We start from the raw sequence: 19,798 nt of genomic DNA, 5'->3' as shown, positions 1-19,798 counted from the left end.
GCGTTGGCTTTGGATTGAGAAGACCTTGGTGGCTTTGGGTAAATTATTCATAAACTAACTCCCCTTGCAAGGATAAAATGGGATAAATGCATGTACACTACCCTGAGCAACTTAGTAGAAAATAAAGCAAGTGAGAGAACATATCATGTTTTAACATTTTTTTATTCCATCCATCCTCCAAGTAGTTCCAAGTGGTATGTATCTGGGGTGGGGGGTGGGGGCAGAAAGTGGATCTCCAAATATTTGGGACTTCAACTCCCAGCATTCCTGAACCATCAGCCATTGTGACAAATTTTTGCCTCAGAAGCCTTTGCATCTTGCAAGATTCCTGCATCATCACCCTGCATAATAGGCTATCTTGCAAATATTTATCCAAAATAGAGCTATTGGTCTTCTACATTTCTCTCATAAGCTTAACTTTCTTATAAGTTTAGAATTTTCATAGAGAAACTAATAATATATTAAAATGTATTACCATATGAAGGTTGAATCAGTTTGATTCTAACAGAAGCTTGTGCAGTCATGCTATGACTTTTGACTGAACCTTTTACTGACCTAGGAGCCTACTATGGGAAAGGTGAGGTTTTCCAGCTAACTTCAGGAAAGGCCAGCATGTGTTTCAGATAAGAACATTGGAAAGAAAGGATAATTGCTTGCTTATTTATTTATTTATTTATTTATTGCGGTTTTTATACCGCCCAATAGCTGAAGCTCCCTGGACTATTGTACATGTTCAGCATTATGACGCAAATAATTGAACATAAAATATTGTGGAAAGTAAACAGGTCTAAGAAACACTTAATTAAGATTTTAAATAGTGAAACAATAAACCTGCGAAAAGAAGCAGATGCTATCCTAATTTGAAGAGAACTGTGGCTCAGGAAAACTGACAAGATATGAAGTAAATATATTACTCCCGAATTACAGCTGGGAACTTTTTGGGGGGAAACAGTAACTAACGGTTAGAGAAATTTCCATTTAGAGAAGTATCATATAAAACGTGCTAATAAGGAACCATAATTTATGATGGGGGAAATACAGGGATTTCAGAACCAGGTTCTCACAAGATGCAACATTTGTCCTCAGGAAGACAATAGCACTGGTCCTCACTGACTTCTTTGTTCCACTTTGCTACCAGTTCAGAAATGTCTAGGGTGAGAGGCTTTAAATTTTAAAGGCAATGGTGCTAAATGATTCTTAAAATGCTTTGAAAATATTTTTTGTTTGCAACCACTAGATATTCTTGTATGTTTAATGTTTTTATATAATGAAATGTAAAAACTGCTTAAGATGTTAAAGAAAAAGCTGAAAAGACACTTCTGTGTGTTAATAACAGGAATGTGGTCAACTTACAATTTCTTGGTGACATTTTGTCCATAGAATATAGCATGGGATGTTTCCTGCTCATCTATGATGTGACTAAATACAGAAATCTCACACCATAATATCCCAGACAAGGACAAACCTGTCACACCATGCTAGCAGGGGCTTCTGGGAGCTGAAGTCCCAAACATCTGAAGTTCCACCTTCTGCCCATACCTGCTCTAGGCCACTGTTCAACACAGGTTTTAGCCACTTAGTAGTCTGATGAAACCCCAATTATTACAAAGGCGTAACTTTTGCAGACTGCCAGTTTGGCAATTGAATATTTATTATTATCCCTGTTCACCAGCCAACTCTTACCTTTAGTTCCTTCTCAAGCCGGTCTACTTCTGCTCCTAGTGTGTCAATGATATTTTCACCATGTTTTAGCATGAAAGCCTCTAATTCCTCAAGAGTTTTCACCTGCTGGATTTCCTGCCATGAAATTAAGCATAAAAAGAGGGAGATGGTAAATATACACTGTTTCCATGTTGTGGAATCTGCCCATGTTATTACCGGAGGGTTAGGGTTTTTAAAAAGTTTTTATTTATTTATTTATTTTTATATACCACCTGTCAAGTTACCATATACAAGAATAAGGGTTTATTTGGTAACTGTTTAAACCACTATCCAATCCTGTCCCCATGTCAACTAAGGGAGAAACATAAAACAAAACTGCAACAACACACTGTTACAGACATCAACTAGTTATATTCGGGGCTAAATATCCAAGATTTTGTACAAGTGCAGAAAACCTACGTAACCAAGTAATACTGGGAATCTCGGGTTTTTTTCCTTTCTTTACCTCCCCACCCTCCACCCCCGCTCTGCCCCACCAAGTACCTAACCCTCATTGAGGCAAGATAAGCTTTGAGGTCCACAAGCAATAACTGCTGAAATCTCCAGAACCAGAATTCATTTGGTCTCCCAGTGGTGAGACGGTAGGACCTGCATTCCGAATGGTCTTTCTATATGATTGGTAGAAGCACAAGGACCACTAAAAAGCTAACATGCAAATCTATTTAATTTACATTATTCCTACAGGTTGCAGAATCCAGTGCGTTTCAGCGCCTAATTTGAGCTACCTTGGCACTGATTTTTGTTTAAATGTAGATTACAAATAGCCCCAGTTATATTTACATTAAGAACATTCTCCATGTAGAAGTCAATTCTTCAAAGTGAAGGCTTTTCCTTTTTAAGCTAAGTTTTCGGGTAACAAATAACATACCATGTAAGAGCTAAAGATCACATGACAGAATGAAATACAAAGGGCATGATCTGGTTGAAGGACTTAAGCCCCTTTTATTTTAATACGAAAACTAAGCACATACTTAGCTGTATGCTACTGAAATCAGAGGAGCTTAATTTTGGATGGATTATCAGTTGGCTGAACATATAAAAATATGAAACTGCCAGAAGCTACAAAGCAGTGCCAATTTACCCGGGAGTAATATCCACTGAATGAAATGGGACTTACTTCTGAGTTGGCATATATAGGATTGTGCTGTTAGAGTTTGTCAGCACTAGATCAGATAGGCCCTTGGTCTGACTGATTGGCAGTGACTTGCCATGGTTTTGGATGGAATTTTGTATTTCTAGTCTAGGGGAGTGGAGCTGCATAGACAAAGGACAATTACTTCTGAAACAGAAGAGCAATTCTGGAGAATAGACAAACCATCGGCTTGCTACAGTATTCATCAAAAGAGCTCATATTACAAAAATAGAGGCGTACTGATAAGAAGCACGGATACATTCCAAGTTAGGTAATTGTCACACTATTTCTCTGAGTTTTCCATGCTACCTAAATATACGGATGATCATTTAATGAAACATATCTTTCAGAAATATACATATTATTCTAGCAGACCCTCATAAAGGGATGGGGGTGGGGAGCATACAAAATATCCAGTACTTTGCCAGGTCTCACGTCTGCACAGCTGTTGGGATTGCCTTCTATCTCCATGAGGCAACAAACTGAAGTATGCCCAAATAACTGTCCCGCAAGTTGCAAATTCTTTTCTTGCTAAGAGAACTGCTGCATTTCTGAGTAGTGGACAAACATTCTGGAGCTTCCATCTAAACTGAGCTTTTTCTCAGTTTATATACAATCATAAGTAATAACATTACTCTTTGTTGGTACAAGTTCAGGCTGGGAATGGAGGGCAGCTGTGTGTCTGAATGCTCCACAACAAAAAACACGCAAAAACACACACACACACCCTCCTTTCAAATCAAGAGACATAAATCAGGGCAAAGGCTAGGTTGAATATCCTGGCAAGCTAGTTCTTTTATGGACAGGAACTTTTGTCAACGGGGAATAGTCAAATATGCAACTCCACCTGCAGCCTGAAGCTGTGCAGTCCAAGAAAAGCATGACTTCTTGATTCTCTCAGAGGAAACTGTGAAGCTTCTGTATTGCCCATTTTCTTTTTTTTACCCCTTGAAATGTTTGTGAATATTCTAAGGCTTCACATCAGCTCAGCAAAAAAACACAAAAAAACCACCTTTTCATTTATGTGTCACGTGCTGTGAAGTAATGCTTCAATTTAAATTCCTCTTTGATCTTATTTAGATACTAAAACATTTATACACCACCTTCCCATTTGAAATTCCACAAGGCAGGTATGTACAGAGTCTATGCACATGACAGGAAATATGTCTATGTACAACATATACAGGGTCTATTACCAGCAATAGGTGTTTTTAGTGCATTTGAGTGAGCAAAACAGAATGCTGAAAACAATGCATATTTCAACATACTTGTAGCAGCTGTTCAATGTCTTGTTTCTCCAGGTAAGACCTAGTAACAACCCGTCCGTCAAAGTCTACTTCTGCTTTGAATCTCACTTTGCTCATTCCCATATCTGTAGCTTTAACATCATGAATTGCTCTGAGATGAGTATTATGTAAGATGTGGCAGGACAAAGCAAAAAGACAACAAGCCATTAGGTGTTTTAAAACGGATAAAAGCAAATTGCCACACAGCAAAAATTGTGACTTTCTCCCCTTAAATAAACATTTTCCTTCCAGGCTCTCAAGTAAAGCACTCACAATTCCATCTGTACACATTCTGTTCTTACTGTTCTACTAGTTAGCTGATAAGGGCCTTTTGCAATCATAGAGGTTGTCAATCCAACCCTCTCACCTTACTACAGGGTCGCTCTCCAGTAACTCTGTAAGCCTCTGCAGCTGGTCAGGTTGGATAGATCGGCCAAGCAGGGCTTCTGTGTTCGTATAGATAAGAAATGCCGATACAACTCCCAACAGAGTTCCCACACCGAGAGATCCTAGACTGTCATAGTACGGATTACCTGAAAGGACACGTGTACACGTTTGATTTCCCAAAAGCCAACCCTTTTGTACACCTTTTACATTCTTCTTCATGGAGATGGTCACTTAGAAATAAGTCACCCATGCTATACTGCACGTCTCCTTTGACTAAGTAACTCCTTAATCATTGCCACAGTGGGAGCTGTGTTAATTTGCTGAGGTAAAAATAAAGTGTCTGTGGCACCTTAAAAGACTAACAAATGCATTATAGCATAAGCCTTTGTGGACTAGAGTCCACTTCACATGCAGTTAGTGTAACCCTGAGTTACAGAGTGAGTGTGCATGCATGTGTATACACACTCGTACCTACATTTGGGGCAGGAGGGCAGATTGTAAATGGTGAGGTCAGAGGGAAATGAAATGCAGAAAGCAACGATGGGGCAAGAGAACCATTACATGTTACCAGAAGCAGTATGCAATTCATACAAGTCACAGCCATGGCTAACCAGAAGGGCGGGGAGTGAGATAAGGGAGTTAGGAACACAAATGCGAAAGGAAGTATTTCTTCAAAGCGTTGTAACCCTGCTCTTCAGCTGAAAGGACTTCTAAAAGCAGCTTACATATTATCAATTAGAATGGGACAGTCCCTGCCTACAGGCTTACAATCTAAAATACATGATACAAAAAGAAAGAAGGGATGAGGAGGCAAGAGGAAAATAGCACACTCAGGCACCAGTTCTTAAAGTTACACAGAATAATGTACGTTAAGGGAGAGGAGGAGTCCAGTGAAGTGGTAACACTTTTCCTAAGTTACACCACTTCAGGCTTCAGTAGGGAGATCGCATGTTTGAATGTTGCCCCATGTAAAGAAAAACTCACTGTATTAGAAAAATTATCATGTCACGGTCATGGGTCCAAGATTAGCCTTGTCCCCGACATGCCCGAACTTTCTGAATTTTACTCATTATGAGACAGCATCCAAACACGTAACTTCCAGCCTCCATCCTGAAGTGGTACAGAGAAAGTTTTGCCTAGCAACCCTTTGCACATCCTCTAATCTTTGTCAACCACCCAGAGAGCTTCAGCTATGGGGCGGTATATAAATATAAATAATAATAAGTTTTAAGCACCTGACAAAATACGATTACCAATCTTACTGATTGTACAAAGTGACCCTAGCTTATGCCTTGCTTGCAACTTTCAGCAAAATTCTATCAAGTTAGTGTTCCATGCAAGTGTTCACTTAATACGGATGCTTACCTGTTATGGAAGTGAGACCCATACAAGTAGCAGCTAATGTCACGCCCAGAACTGCTGCGGTGTCTTCTAACAATACAACATTTGTACTGGGGTCACGGGCCTGCATAACTGGATATTGAATAGAACATTAGACCGAAGCGATTTCAATGCACTGCAAGAGCAAATATATTTACACAAATGCAAACTAGCCCAAACCTTTACCCTATTATGCAGGAGGAACGTCGAAACATCATTAATTTCTTAAATGTGGTGTTAGGGATACAGTAGAGTTAATGAGGTGTTAATGCTGAAGTGTAACTAATTCAATCATAGCCATTTTCTCAGTAGCAATAAATGAACCAAAAGGCTTTTCCTCCCATTTATGGTGGACAGGGAAGGAATTAAAAGTTGTATAAATTCAAAAACAAGTAAAATGCCTTGGACTTTATTTATTCAATTTATATCCTCCTTTTCTGCCAAAATAAATGCACTCACAAATGGAAGGCTCTTGCTCTTGGTGGAGGGAAGCAGGATCCAGCGGATGGCCTCTACTGGAGGAGGCAGGTAGGGTAGCAATTTCCCCAATACCTCCTTTCCTCTGCAGTCCCCAGCACCACAATACACTGTACTGGAGTGTTGCCCAACCCTTGGAACAGATGTGGGGAAATAGGGGCTGCAGGTGGAGCAAATCAATGAAAATGGCCTTTGATCACAAGATCTTGCAGTTCATGGAGTTCTAACTCCACACAACACTGGATCCAAACCAATTACCTCCCTCCCCTTTTACACAATCATTGGGTTCACACGACACAATAACCCATGCTCAAGGTTGAGTATAGGTTGTTGTTGAATCGTGGGTTGTTGTTGAAACGTGGGTTGTCCTGTTGTCTGAATCCAGCCGCAATAACAAACCATGATTTGTTAATCATGAACAACCCACAATTCACAACCCAACAACAGACCATGGGTTCTCTTCGTCGATTGTTCATAGTTAACAAACCCTGATTTGTTAGCACAGCTGGGTTGAAACAACAACCACCCATGGTTCAACAACAACCTACATTTAAACAACCCACATTCAACCCATACTCCACCTTGAGTGTGGGTTATTGTGTTGTGTGATCTCCGTCATTGAGTGAATTGGTACTATATAAAATATATACATACCATATTGATAGAATGATACACCTTTGGCACGGGCACTCCTCCGAATTTCATTTATAGCTACAAGAAGAGTAGCTGAAACAGAAATGATAGAGGTCTTTGAATAAAAGGAAAACCACAAGGGAAACATTTCAGCCCCATTTTTAAAAATCTAGAAAAAGCTATCAGATAAAAAAACCACAGTAAGAATTCAAAAATAAATTTGCTAACCGTGAAGTTTAAATGTGGGTGTAAAGCGATGAAGAAGATATCTGAAATATTTATAGATGAAGATTCAGACTTCTACCCACTTATTCTAGAATACTTCCTTGGAGTTTTATCGAAGTGTTCTGGTTCAAACTATTGCAGATCCTAGGTCCTATTTAAATGTACATTAGTGGCCTCGATCCAGAGAGCAACATGGGTTTCTAGAAGGGTGTGAGTACATTCCAATGGAATTCTTGCTTGGGGCTCAAAGAGCTAGCTGAGAGTTTGGGTAAGCCCAGTACAACTGCATGTTTATTCCTGTGAATGGTAAACTCTCATACCGTATCACAGATTTATTTTGATTTTAACCTCTTTCAAAAGATGGTTGCTGTGTGATATAATAATAATAATAATAATAATAATAATAATAATAATAATAATAATAATTTTTATTTTTTATCCGCCTCTCCACTTTGATCGAGGCGGGGAACAGCAATGAGCAATAAAATACAGAGAAACCCTTGAGAAATCCTTGTCCAAAGCTTCCTTGTTTGCACAAAACCAGCTTGGTGTTCCTTTGCATCCAGTTCTGACTCTCCCTGCCAGCCCATCCTTTGATCAGCAGCTCTAAATGCCATATCCCTCGCTGTTTTGAAACTGGCCTGTACTTGTGTAGGGAAATGATCTGAAGAGGAGCCTTGATAAAAGGGCACTTCCTGTATCTATGGAGGTGCTCGGCATGATGAAGAATCCAGGAAAGTCAAGGTTCTTAATAGCATGGAGCACTTCCGCGAATACCGGAGGCGGCCTTCTTCAGCTATGTGAACATGGAGAGATGGAAACATGCAAGGAAGGGGAGGGGCCTAGAGCACTCCTTCATCTGCATTTGAAAAACACAATTTTGGGCCCTGGGGCTGTTTGGGTATTTTTTTAAAGATCAATTTAGGGGACTGGGGATGCTGGGACATTTTTAATAATTAATTTAGGGTGCTGGGAATACTTGGGCATTGCAAAAAATATTTTTGGCTTCGCCTCTGATGACCTGCTTTCTGCCCCTGCAGTCTCACTGGACACCAGCCACCACTGCATGTCAGCGACTACTAGTTTCACAAAATCGACGAAAACAAATGGGAACGGCAACAAAATACTGCAGCATGGAGTGCTGCTGTTCAAGATTCCAGTCATTCCATTCTTCTCCGCTGCTTTCCACCCCCAACACACACACACACACACACCACCAGTCAACATTCCATGGCCACTGAGCATGCTCAGTCCTCAATGGCCTGGTTTTGAATCCCCAGGCAGGGGATTCTAATTTTTTTTGGGGGGGGGGGAGGGGGGACTTCTGCAAATGTTGGGATTCTGCCAATCCTGCGAAGGACCCGGGAAAGCCAAGGTTCATGGGTGGTGCTATTTTAGTTACCTAACCAATGGCATTCACAGCCTGAACCTCGGAAATAGGAAAAATGATACATACTAAAATATCCATCGTGTCTTCAGTGTATCAGTGAGATGACTGTTCTGATACAATCCAACATTATCAACAGCCTGGGAGTACCCAGTGCTGGAGCCAAAATCAATTTGGTTAGATTTTCATGCTTCAAACTTAAACGACAATACCTCGAAATGCTAGAGTGCTCATATATTTAGTGAGCAAGTGAGCTCAAACTTTTAAGCCCCTTATTAATGCATCTGCAAAATAATGGCATACTGCTAAGTAATTATGGATTTTGCCGCTAGGTTGCATACCTCCTTCAGAGACCAATGATCCTGCTAAAATGCAATAAGCCTAAAAGTAACAGGGAGAAAAAAGAGAATTACGTTAAATATATAGCAGGAAGCCTTGTAAATCACACAAAATTCAAAAATAACTTCTTATATCTTGAGATTGGACTGAAACTGGAAATCTAAAATATTAAGTTGCAATAATAATTTGCCTTGTGGATAGCAAGCTTCCTTCATGGCAAGCATCACTCCATGGTACAAATAACAGTCTATGGGCCAGAACTGTATTTTACATTTCATACTCTATAATAAAGATGATGCGATCTAGCAGTAATGGCTTCCAAGTTCCAAAGCACACACGCTCAGGCATAAACACTATGTACAAATGTTCTTATATTACATTCAAGATCATGGAGACTTTTTGCATTAAGATGGGGCATCTACCTTATTTCTTAAAACTTGAAAACATTCTCTCTCTCTCTCTCTCTCTCTCTCTCTCTCTCTCTCTCTCTTAAGGGAGAAACTGCAAGACCAAACTGCAAGAAAACTCTATCCTTTCGGTCTGGGTCTTGGCTATCCTTTACTTTATTCCCAAACTTCAAGAAGCTGTCAAACTCAGCAAGGCAGGGAGGAGGTTGCTGCCTCAAAACCCATCCCTCCTATTCATAGCCTTTAATTTGCCAACCAATCCCTTCCACAATCTGCGTGTGTGCCCAAGCTGAAAAAGGATATAGGAAGAGAATTAAAAGACGTTTCTATTTGGTTCCAGCAATATATGCATCCCAACTGTCAGGGATAGTTAAGACACGGCCATGGGGCCTTGTAAGGTTTTTTTAGCTAAGATTTAATTAGAAGTAGTCTGGAAGGCTTTGGGCCGGTTTGGTCTCTGGAATGTTACAATCTGTGTGAACTGATTTCTGTCTGTGTTCTCAGAGCAAAGATGGAGGAGTTGCTTTTACTCCCCGCAAGCCACCTGCTTGCCTTGGCCTTGAGCAAGAAGCTGTCTGTGAGCAGTTGACAGTGAAAGGATGGGAGGTTGTAGAAGGGTTGCCCGGGTTGAAGGGTCACCTTGGTGGGCTGAGCAGTGCTGCCCTGTTTGGACAAGGGCATTGCTGAAAGGCCAAAGCCCCTGTCTGTCAAGTAGTCTGGAAGAGGCCTACGCCTCCCTTTTTAAGCTGGTGCAAAGGCGAGGAGCCTAGCAACATCTGCTCTGCATTCCCGGAAAACCTCCATTTGGATCCATCATTGTCTGAGACTCTGGGGGCACTCTGCACATGCTCCCCCTTAAACAGAATTTTGGATTACTAAGAACTTGCCAGAAGTATTGTAAGGCTTTTCATTGACTTGAACTCTCGTTTGCTATGGATTGTGTGTCTTTGTTGTCAACTTAGTGCACCGGCAGACTGGGCTTGATCTTTGATCGTTGGACTTTCTCTCCTCTGCCTGGACTCCTGCAGCGAAGAGTTATTCATGCAAAAGCAGTGGCATGGGAATCCTGGCGTTTAAGGGTGTACCTTTCCCTGTGATCTTGTTTAAGAATTGATCATGTTGCCTTTGAGTTACCAATGTACGATCTGAGGTTGGACTAGTGGTTTGTTAGGCCTTTCCTGAGAGATCATGTCAAGAATCATCCCCCTCCCTTATCTGGGTTTGGAACCTGTGTATGGATTGACCTTCCTTTGTGTTCAGAACCATGGAGATGGCAACGGGGAAACCACATTGATGGGGATCTCGTCATGGTAGTAGTGATTAGCTTTTGAATGAGTCTATAGCTACTGACCATCAGCTATAGGATTTCTGAAATGTGTAACCATTAAGCTTTTACCACAGGATTTTCTGAAATAAAGAAGTCTCACTGATTTGGGTGTCCCGTGTCAGTTTGCCAGAACGTGTACTTGCCTGAAGGCCTGGAAACCTGACATAAACATAAGCGAAGTCATGGGATGTTGGCTAGCAACAACGAGGCAGACAGCCTACAACATGGGCAGGGAAACCTGCCGCCTTGCAGATGTTGTTGGACCACAACACTCATCATCACTGACCATTGGCCATGTTGGGTGGGGGCTGGTGGGAATTAGTGCGACAACATGTGGAGGGCCCCACATCTGTCTACAAGGCACTGAGCTTTCACACACAAAACAGCCACAAATCTTTTAAAAAAAGAACTCTGCTGAAGTTCTCCTCTTAGTTGGCTTGTTTTCTTCATTTATTGCCTAGAGGTTTTGTTGTTTTAATCAAAAAAAATGAAGAATCGTATCTAAACAAAGCCTAGCTAAAGCACTATCATGTTAAAACCCAACTTACCCAAAGAAGAGATTCCATGGGCTGCGGATTAAGTAGGCCTATAACACCGTGATACCATGAAAGGCCTGCACCCATCATGAAAATGCCAACACCGCTGATCAGGGATGCAATGTAGCGCATGTTTGTGAAGCCGTACCTGGATGGGGAGGGGGAGAAATGGCACTTTTACACAGGAGTCACATCACTGGTCCCCCAGGCTCAGTGCCAACTACACCAGGGTAGATCACCCACTGATCCGCAGATGTTTTTGGACTCCAAGTTGAAAAGCTGGTGCCAGGTGGGTGGGAGGGTTCCAGGATAGAGAGAGAGAGAGAGGCTGGTGGGCAGGCTAAGACCACCTCAGCCCCCGGCTGGACTGCCCCTCCTTTCTCCCACAGGGCCTTCTAACATCCTGCAGGCTGGATCCTTATGAGTTTCTTTCATTGTTCATAGTGATTTTATTAATGTGTCTTTATCTTTAAGCCGCTTTAGAAGGATTTCTATCCTGAAAGCCAACATTTAAGTAATAAATACATCAATGAAATAAATACAACTCCCATAATGCCTGACCATTGCCCATGCTGGGGCTGATGAAAGTTGTAGTCCAAACATCTACAGAGCACCAGATTGCCCACTCCTGGTCTACTCAGCTTGCAGTGGCTCTCAGACAGGAGGCTTTTCAGCCCTACCTAGAGTTGGTAAGGATTGCAAAGCCTCTGCTCTACCTACTGAGCTATGGCAGACTCCACACACTCTCCGCCCCATTACAGGATTCAATGAAATCGAAAAGGGAAAACCCAATGTCTCTCCATGTTCAAGAGTCAACTGGGTAACTAAAACGCAGTTGCTGAAGTCAAATCTGATCTCAGGAAAGTGATACTTCATGAATATTTAACTCATGTGAACTATTATATAACTTCAAAGCTTTGATAATCCTGCTTTATGCTCAGTCTATTTATACCAATATGTCTATAATACACACCACAGTTCCCAATGAATTTTTTTAAACATGCATACGTTAATGAGCGAAATACAAAAACCCAACACAACCCACTTTCATTAGCAAAACTGCTCTTAAATTCAAAGCATCTGATAATGGGAATCCAAAAAATGCCATTTTCCCAATGCATTTGTAAAAAAACTCCCCCACCCTTAGAAGGCTGCATTCCATTGGGCAAAAGTTGTTGGGGTTTTTTCCTAAGACTAATCGCCATAGAGGGCAATTTTCAAGTGGGATTGCAGCATGTTGAGTGCTTCAGTTAACCTTTCCGTCATCAGCTGCAATCCTCCCAAAAATCAACCAGGTGGACATTAGGCTTTAAAAACATTGGGACCAATGAAAGCCTTTGATACACAGAGTGGCAGGTGGGACGGGGAGGGGGGAGGAAGATAAGGAGTGGTCGCTGGTTCCTCACTCATTTTTAACACAGGAGCAATGAACCTCTCTCAGTTCAAGGGGGGCACATTCCACTGGTGGACAGGATGAAAGGCAATGGGGGTGGGGTCAAAATTCCCAAAACACCAGCACATTTTAGTTTAAAGCTCTTACTGCAAGTAAACTAGGCTTTAGGAGAAGCATTTCAACCTTTTAGAAAGGGAAATACACACAAGCCAGGCATGAAGGTTTGAGGCCTACAGAGGCAAGGTAATAAAGTCAGGCTTAAAGGCCTGGGGTTTTCCTGTTGGGAGGAGGGATCCCTGAGAGGAATCGTTTCATATCTCTGGTTAAGATTCATTTCCCTGGTTAAGTTTCATTTCACCAGTTAAGTTTCATTCCTTCAAGGTTGAAACAATACTTTCAGTTTTTTGGGGGAAAGGGTATAAAAGAGAGGAGAAAGCCAGTGAGAGAGAGAGAGAGCAGGAAAAGACAGGAGCATGAGGAAGAAGGAGCAGGAAAAGCCTAATGCAGCTAGGGTAAAAGAACTTACATTTTGCAGCTTTTATTTTCTTTTAATGACTTTGTATCACCCAGCTCTGTTGTATTAAACTGTTGTGTTAAACTTAAAGTGTCTGGGGTGCCAATCGCCCCACATCTAAAATCTAAACCCCATGTTACTGGGAAGGGGAAGGTAAAAGAAGGTGTGGCTCTTAAGGAGGAAAGAGATCCTTAAAGAGTTGCTCAAGGGGTCCAGGACATGGAAGGAATCCTGACACTAGGAAACCACCAAATGATCAGACGTTAGGGAGAAGGGCATTGAGGCCAGGGAAGAAGCAGGATCATCTGGGGAACCCTGGAGAGTTGGACTGGGACCCCCAGAGAACTGAAGATGACTTGTGGACCAGAGGTTCTGCACCCCCGTTTTAACACAAACCTGCCATTTGCCACATTTCACCTTCAGGTGCCAAAGGGAGAAGATACATGTACCCTCTCAAGTCTAATGAAAAGGCCCAACGACCAGCTATTTTTTTCAGTGCTTCAACCTGAGCATGAACACTAATATTATGTTGTGACACAAGTTGGAATCTTTCAAAAGATAAATACAAATCAGGGCTTTAACAGTCATTTTAAGCCTGTGTTTAGTTGGGGGTCTCATGTGGCGCAGAGTGGTAAGCAGCAGTTACTGCAGCCGAAACTCTCTCCACGGCCTGAGTCCGATCCCAGCGGAAGCTGGTTCTCAGGCAGCCGGCTCCGGTCGACTCAGCCTTCCATCCTTCCGAGGTCGGTAAAATGAGTACCCAGCTAGCTGGGGGAAAGGTAACTGCGACTGGGGAAACCACCCCGCTACAAAGTCTGCCAAGAAAATGTCAGTGAAAGCAGGCGTCCCTCTAGGAGTCAGCAATGACTCAAGCGCTTTGCACGAGAGGTTCCTTTCCTTTCCTTAGTTGGGGGGAGGGGGAGGAGAGAGAATTATTTCAGATGCTAGTGTTAAAAACACATGCAATATACTTACGGATGACTTGGGTCGGGCGTCCTCACAGATTGACTGATCCCCAATGCTAGCAAAGCCTGTATGTGAAAAAAAAATGGGACATGAAATTTCAAAATTGTCTAATACATAGAGAATAGTTTAAATGGATTAATTCCACTTTAGTAATCCAGGTTTACTGCACATAACAATATCCCTGTTTTAATGTTTTGGGGGAACACTGGAACATTTAAGCTGAAACTGCTTCTGGGGGAGAAATGCTGGACCATCAAGGGTGAGCTATTCCACCTGCTCCCCTCCCCCCCCACCTGGAGATTTTAAAAGCAATGCTGGAGCTGAAGGTTGGGAGGTGCTGCTTCTGGGGGAGAAATGCTGTTCTAACGAAGCTTCTTTTTTTAAAAAAAAATCTTATCTGGTTTGTTTTGCTGTACACTTGTATTTAGTATATTTTTGAATATTATTGTGATATTGTTGTAGTTTTATATTGTTAAATATTGTATATTGTTAAATATTGTAGTTTTAATTTTTGTAAACCGCCCAGAGAGCTTTGGCTATTGGGCGGTATAAAAATGCAATAAATGAATGAATAACCAATGGTACCCTCCAGCACAACACAATAAGCAATGGTGGTTCAAACAGCCAACTCGGCACAGCGTTGATTATTTTGGCCAAATAACCAACCATGGGTTAAAAAAATCCCTCCACATAATACGATAACCCATTGGGTTAAATAACCAACTGTCAACTATTTAAACGACCATTGGTTAATATGTAGCTTGAACCCAGTCTACACCTATTATTCTGGAAGACTTCTATATTAGACCAGGTTACTGTCAACACACAAACACGCCTCTGTATCCCAAACCATGTACAAAATGAAGACATAATATTGCAGGGGCTAGTTGAATTATAATCCTTCCCTAATTGTTTGCAAAAATGGTGTTACAGCCTTCAATTTTTATGCATCAATTTTCTTCATAATTTAAAACTGTAATAGTGTTGATTTCTAGATTTGCAAGATGACTTGCCTTGGCTAATGTGGTTAAAAGACCAGGCAAATGGTTTGCAAGCTTCCTATCTTCTGAAATTCTTTCTGCGGAGAAATCCTGCATGTCTGCCATGATTCTTTAGGACAATGAAAAAGGGTAATTTATGGGGATTTAAACATGGCAGGTGGCAGCACAAGGGAGCCAGCGGAGCAACAGTGGGGTTTGCCCCTGCCCCTGGAATTTGCCTCCATGCCTAAGAATGTGTAAGATGCGACAAAAAATTGTCAACTTTTTTCATCTTGTGACTCCGCCCAACTGTTTACCTGTGGGATCGCCTTCCCCCGTACAATCCGCCCTGCATCCTCAGGTTACCCAGAGGACCTTTTCTTCTGCCGCCCCCAGACTGTGGAATGGCCTGCCAGTGGAGATTCGTCAACCTAATACTCTCTCCGAGTTTAAGACAGCCATAAAGACTAATCTCTTCCGGCAGGCCTAGCCAGATGAATTCTAAATCTAAGAATTTTAAGATGTCGTGATGGTTATATTTTAATATTGTTTTGGTTTTATATGCTCTTTTAATCAGTTTTATGTATTTGATTTGTATTGTTGTATTTAATGTTGTTCCCCACCTCGATCCAGAGGAAAAGGTGGGTAAATAAATTATTATTATTAATATTATTCACACACACATCATATTTGAGCTCTTTCCAACACTTTCCAAGGCTATTTCCAACACTTCCCTGAAGCCATAATGGCAGGGAAAGACTGGCAAAGATGAGGAAGCTGTCTTTCTGGAAATCTTGTTCACCATTACTGGTCTTCGGGTTGAGAAACCCCCAAAGAAGTCCCCTGTCCATCATTTGAAAATCACTGGACTCAGTAGAAGTAAACAGTGCAGCCAACTCCTCCACCTTGGCTCAATTTTGAAAGTATTGTTTGAAAAACATTTTGGGATATTCTGTCATTTCTAACTCTGGCCACACAAAACCATGCATTACTTTGCTTTACTATCATAAAGGTTGCCCACAACAGCTCATCGTTAACTCTCTCATTGTCTTTTTCTGTACCATCAGCACATCAATAGCAGCTCTTGCCTACCAACGAAACTAAGAGGCAAACCACACTTTAAAAAACAAGCATATTTGCTGTCTACACCTCTGTTTGCAGCAGGAAATAATATACTATGAAACTGAGACCTGTACTGGTAAATATATGAACTCCCTACCATTAACCGTTCTGGATTTTTGACACCTCCTGAAAACATGCTTTTTCTAACAAGGATTTCCAAGAAAGTAATCTTGGGTTGGATCCAGATTTATGCTGGAACAATTGTGCTGGTGGACATGGACTTCCCCGCCCCCTCCTCTCCACGGCAGCCACTGAAAATATTACACATAGTCAGGAGACCATGCTATATGGTGTGCGTATGTGTGAGGGTAGAGAGGCTCCCCCAATACTGGGTAGAGGCCCCTCCTTTTGCAGATGGTAGATCCTGGATTCAACCCTTCGTCTTCTTCATAAGTAATATTATACAATATTTAACTATGATCTTCAACATTGTTTTATACATTGCCTAGAGATTTCCACTAATGTAAGCAATTCATAAATATCAATAAATAAATATGCTTGAAAGTTAATGACCCATTGCACTAGATTGCCCAACACTGAAATGCACAACTAAAGAGAATACTCACTTGATTGCAAGTATCTGCTAAAGAATGTATGGCTTCAGAGAACATGCTTGCAGAACCTGTGTAAACCCAGGCAAGAAGCTTGAAAAAAAAATTCAAGCCATTTCTGGGGATGGAGAAAAAAAATAGCAATAGCATCATGATCCATAACGTCTACCGCTTTCAAAGTACTGTACAAAGACTGAACATACAGCGCATTCCCTGCCCATAGGCTTAGAAAAGGAAAAAGGGATTGAATGAGCAACTCAAAATACCCAGATATCCAAGTATTTGGGGGGGGGGGCAGGGGGTACGGTACTGATACTGGGAATGTTGCATCTGCACTGGGCCAATCTCCAAGCCATGGTTCAGATATTGGGAGTATGCTACAGGCTCCACCTCCCCACCCCCACCCTGTGTGAATTCTTCTCTCCCTTCCAGGATTTGCTTTCACCATGTGTGCATCACCATTACATCTGAATCAGCACTAACCATGGTGAGCAAGCCTGGGTTCAAACTCTGGTTAAGAGAGGGGAAATCTGGTTATTGTCAACACAGACATTAGTGCTACTCCATGAAAGAAAAGGAGCAAAAAAAGAAGGAAGAAAACCATGAGCCTACAACAGGAATGCTGAACCTCTTTCAGCCCAAGAGCGGAATTCAAAAAGCTGGGGGGGGGGGGGGCACATTCCATTGGTGGGTGGGGCCAAAGGCAAAACTGAGCAGGACCAAAGGGAAAAAGGGTCAAAATACCAACATTACCAGCATATTTTAGCTTAAAGCTCTTACTGGCCGTAGTTAAGCCTGAGGAAAGGCATTCCAACCTTTCAGAATACAGGGAAAATGAACAAAATCCAAAGAAACCGTAAATGATCTGCTGTTGGGGGAAAGGGATTGGGGCCAGGGGAAGAAGGGTGGACTTCTGGGAAACCCCAGAGGGCCACATTTGGCCCGCAGGCCTAAGGTCCTGCATCTGTAGCATATAAACACGCTCTTGGTCTCCTAACCACGATTGGGAAAGCTATATCTCACGAGACCATTGAGTAACTGTGCAATCACAAAACTGAAATTGAGTGAGGGGGGCATAAATAAAATGTTTCCACATACACTGGGAAGGCAACTAGCAAGTACATTAGAAGTATTGTCTAAGCTAGTAAAATTAAAGCAATGAGAAATAGTTGTCCTCTGTGATCTAGTAGTCTGCAGAAAATGGTGCAAAATGTTGATGTTTCTTTATTCTGTAATAAATGGGTCTTGTTCTCATTGTATGGTGGCTTCACTTTTCTAGATATACAAAAACTTATAAATCCTATTTTCTGGGATATAATTGCTCTATCAACTGCTACGGAATCAAAACACACTGAGCGGGTTCAGACGATCATTGGGGTGGGGGGAGAAGCCACCGTAGCTTCTCCCTCCGCCCCCCCACCCCCAGCATGCTATGCACAGGACTGCCATTTGCAGTAATACCCGTGATGCCTGGCTGGTTGCCGTGTTGTTTGAACCTGGCGCAGTGTACGGCAGGGATGGCTTCTTACTCACCTCGCAACCCATGGCTTGTAGTAGGGGTTGTGGGGTGGTTAAGAAGCCACCCTCACTGTGCATCACGCTGGACAACTCAGCAACCTGCGCAAAGTCAGTCACAGGTAATTATGCAAATAGTGGCTGTGCACATGGTATGTGCAAGGCCGAGAAAAGAAGCCATGGGGGCTACTTTTGCCCTCCTTATCGTCTGAACGCAGCCCATGTGTATATATAAATCTTTCAATTTCTAGGTTTAACAAGTCATGTACAGCTTTAGAAACAAACAAACTTACATACAAATGGCAACCATCACCACTTTTCCTGGTCCACTCAGAAATATAGCTGATGTTCTGGACCGCGGCTAAATTAAAAACAAGCAAGCAGTTTAAAATACATTGCTATGGTTATGTATACACGGCCTTCTAAAATGCAATGTGATATAATTATCATTTCAAGTACTACAGTTATACAGTATATTAAAGAAATATTAAGCAAATATGCAAACTAAGTTGTAACTGATTATCAATAAAATTTAAATAAATCTACATCTGAACACAACAGAACTGAAGAAAAGGCACACTTTGCTTTTAGGTGATTCAGGCCAGCCACAGCCAACATCTTACAAAAGGAATTTCTTCCTGCAAGGAAGAGTCATTGATCTGGTTCACACAACACAATAAGCCAGAGTACAGGTTGAGTATGGGTTAGGTGTGCCATTGAACCGTGAGTTGTGTTGTGTGAACCAGGCATGCTTGTAAACCATGGTTTGTTAACCAAGAACAACCCCACAGTTCACAATCGAACAACTAACCATGGGTTGTCTTCATAGATTGTTTGTGGTTAAAAAACCATGGTTTATTACTGCAGTTCGGTTCACACAATACAACAACCCACAATTCAATGACTACCATGGTTCCAAGGCAACCCACAGTCAACACGTACTTTGGCTTATCATATTGTATGAACACAGCCAGAGAAAGAGGGAATACCTCTTCTAAGATAGGGTCTGCCACCCTGGTTTTGATAACTGCATATATTAAAACAGAGGTGGGAAACTGTGGAACTCCAAATGTTGTCAGACTACAACACCCATCACCCCTAACTATTGACCCTCTTGGTGGAGGCTGATGGGAGTTTGAATCCAATGTCTGGAAGACCACAGGTTTCCCTCTCCTTTTCTTTTTTGTTTTAAAAAAACTTTTTTTAAAAAAATCTGCTACCCAATTAACTGAGGGCACCTTTTATCGAAAAAAGTTTTTTAACAAATTAAAGCAATGTAGCAGATAGATCAGCTAAACACTGCAGGCTTAATAACAAAGTAACAGTTGATAATAACATTGTCCCAGCCATTTACACATTGGAAGCATTCAAACTGTGCTACACGTTTCCTGTGTCTCCTTTCCTGATGGCAGCAACTCTTCTGCAGCTCACTACATCTGGGATTCCATGCAAAACCAAATGCAAAAGAGGCACAGCAAGTACAGAAACCTCCACTTCGGGTAACCATATTCATACAGCC

General features: G+C 41.7%; 1 protein-coding gene across 1 annotated transcript in view; it reads right to left on the bottom strand.

Moving 5' to 3' along the window:
* SLC30A9 (solute carrier family 30 member 9) overlaps nt 1-19,798 on the bottom strand; it is a 39,611-nt gene that overhangs the window by 7,844 nt on the left and 11,969 nt on the right. Inside the window, exons 8-17 of the mRNA XM_063136421.1 lie at nt 18,573-18,640; nt 16,780-16,882; nt 14,121-14,176; nt 11,251-11,386; nt 8,971-9,010; nt 7,039-7,110; nt 5,893-6,000; nt 4,508-4,673; nt 4,123-4,252; nt 1,684-1,797 (exon numbers count right to left, since the gene is read on the bottom strand). Of these exons, the coding sequence (XP_062992491.1) occupies nt 1,684-1,797; nt 4,123-4,252; nt 4,508-4,673; nt 5,893-6,000; nt 7,039-7,110; nt 8,971-9,010; nt 11,251-11,386; nt 14,121-14,176; nt 16,780-16,882; nt 18,573-18,640 (993 nt within the window). The remainder of the gene's footprint in view (nt 1-1,683; nt 1,798-4,122; nt 4,253-4,507; nt 4,674-5,892; nt 6,001-7,038; nt 7,111-8,970; nt 9,011-11,250; nt 11,387-14,120; nt 14,177-16,779; nt 16,883-18,572; nt 18,641-19,798) is intronic.

This window comes from Elgaria multicarinata, chromosome 10 (genome assembly GCF_023053635.1).
Source record: "Elgaria multicarinata webbii isolate HBS135686 ecotype San Diego chromosome 10, rElgMul1.1.pri, whole genome shotgun sequence".
Taxonomy (NCBI): Eukaryota; Metazoa; Chordata; class Lepidosauria; order Squamata; family Anguidae; genus Elgaria; species Elgaria multicarinata.
Note: the sequence above shows the minus strand (reverse complement) of the source record. Positions and strands in the feature narration are given on the sequence as shown.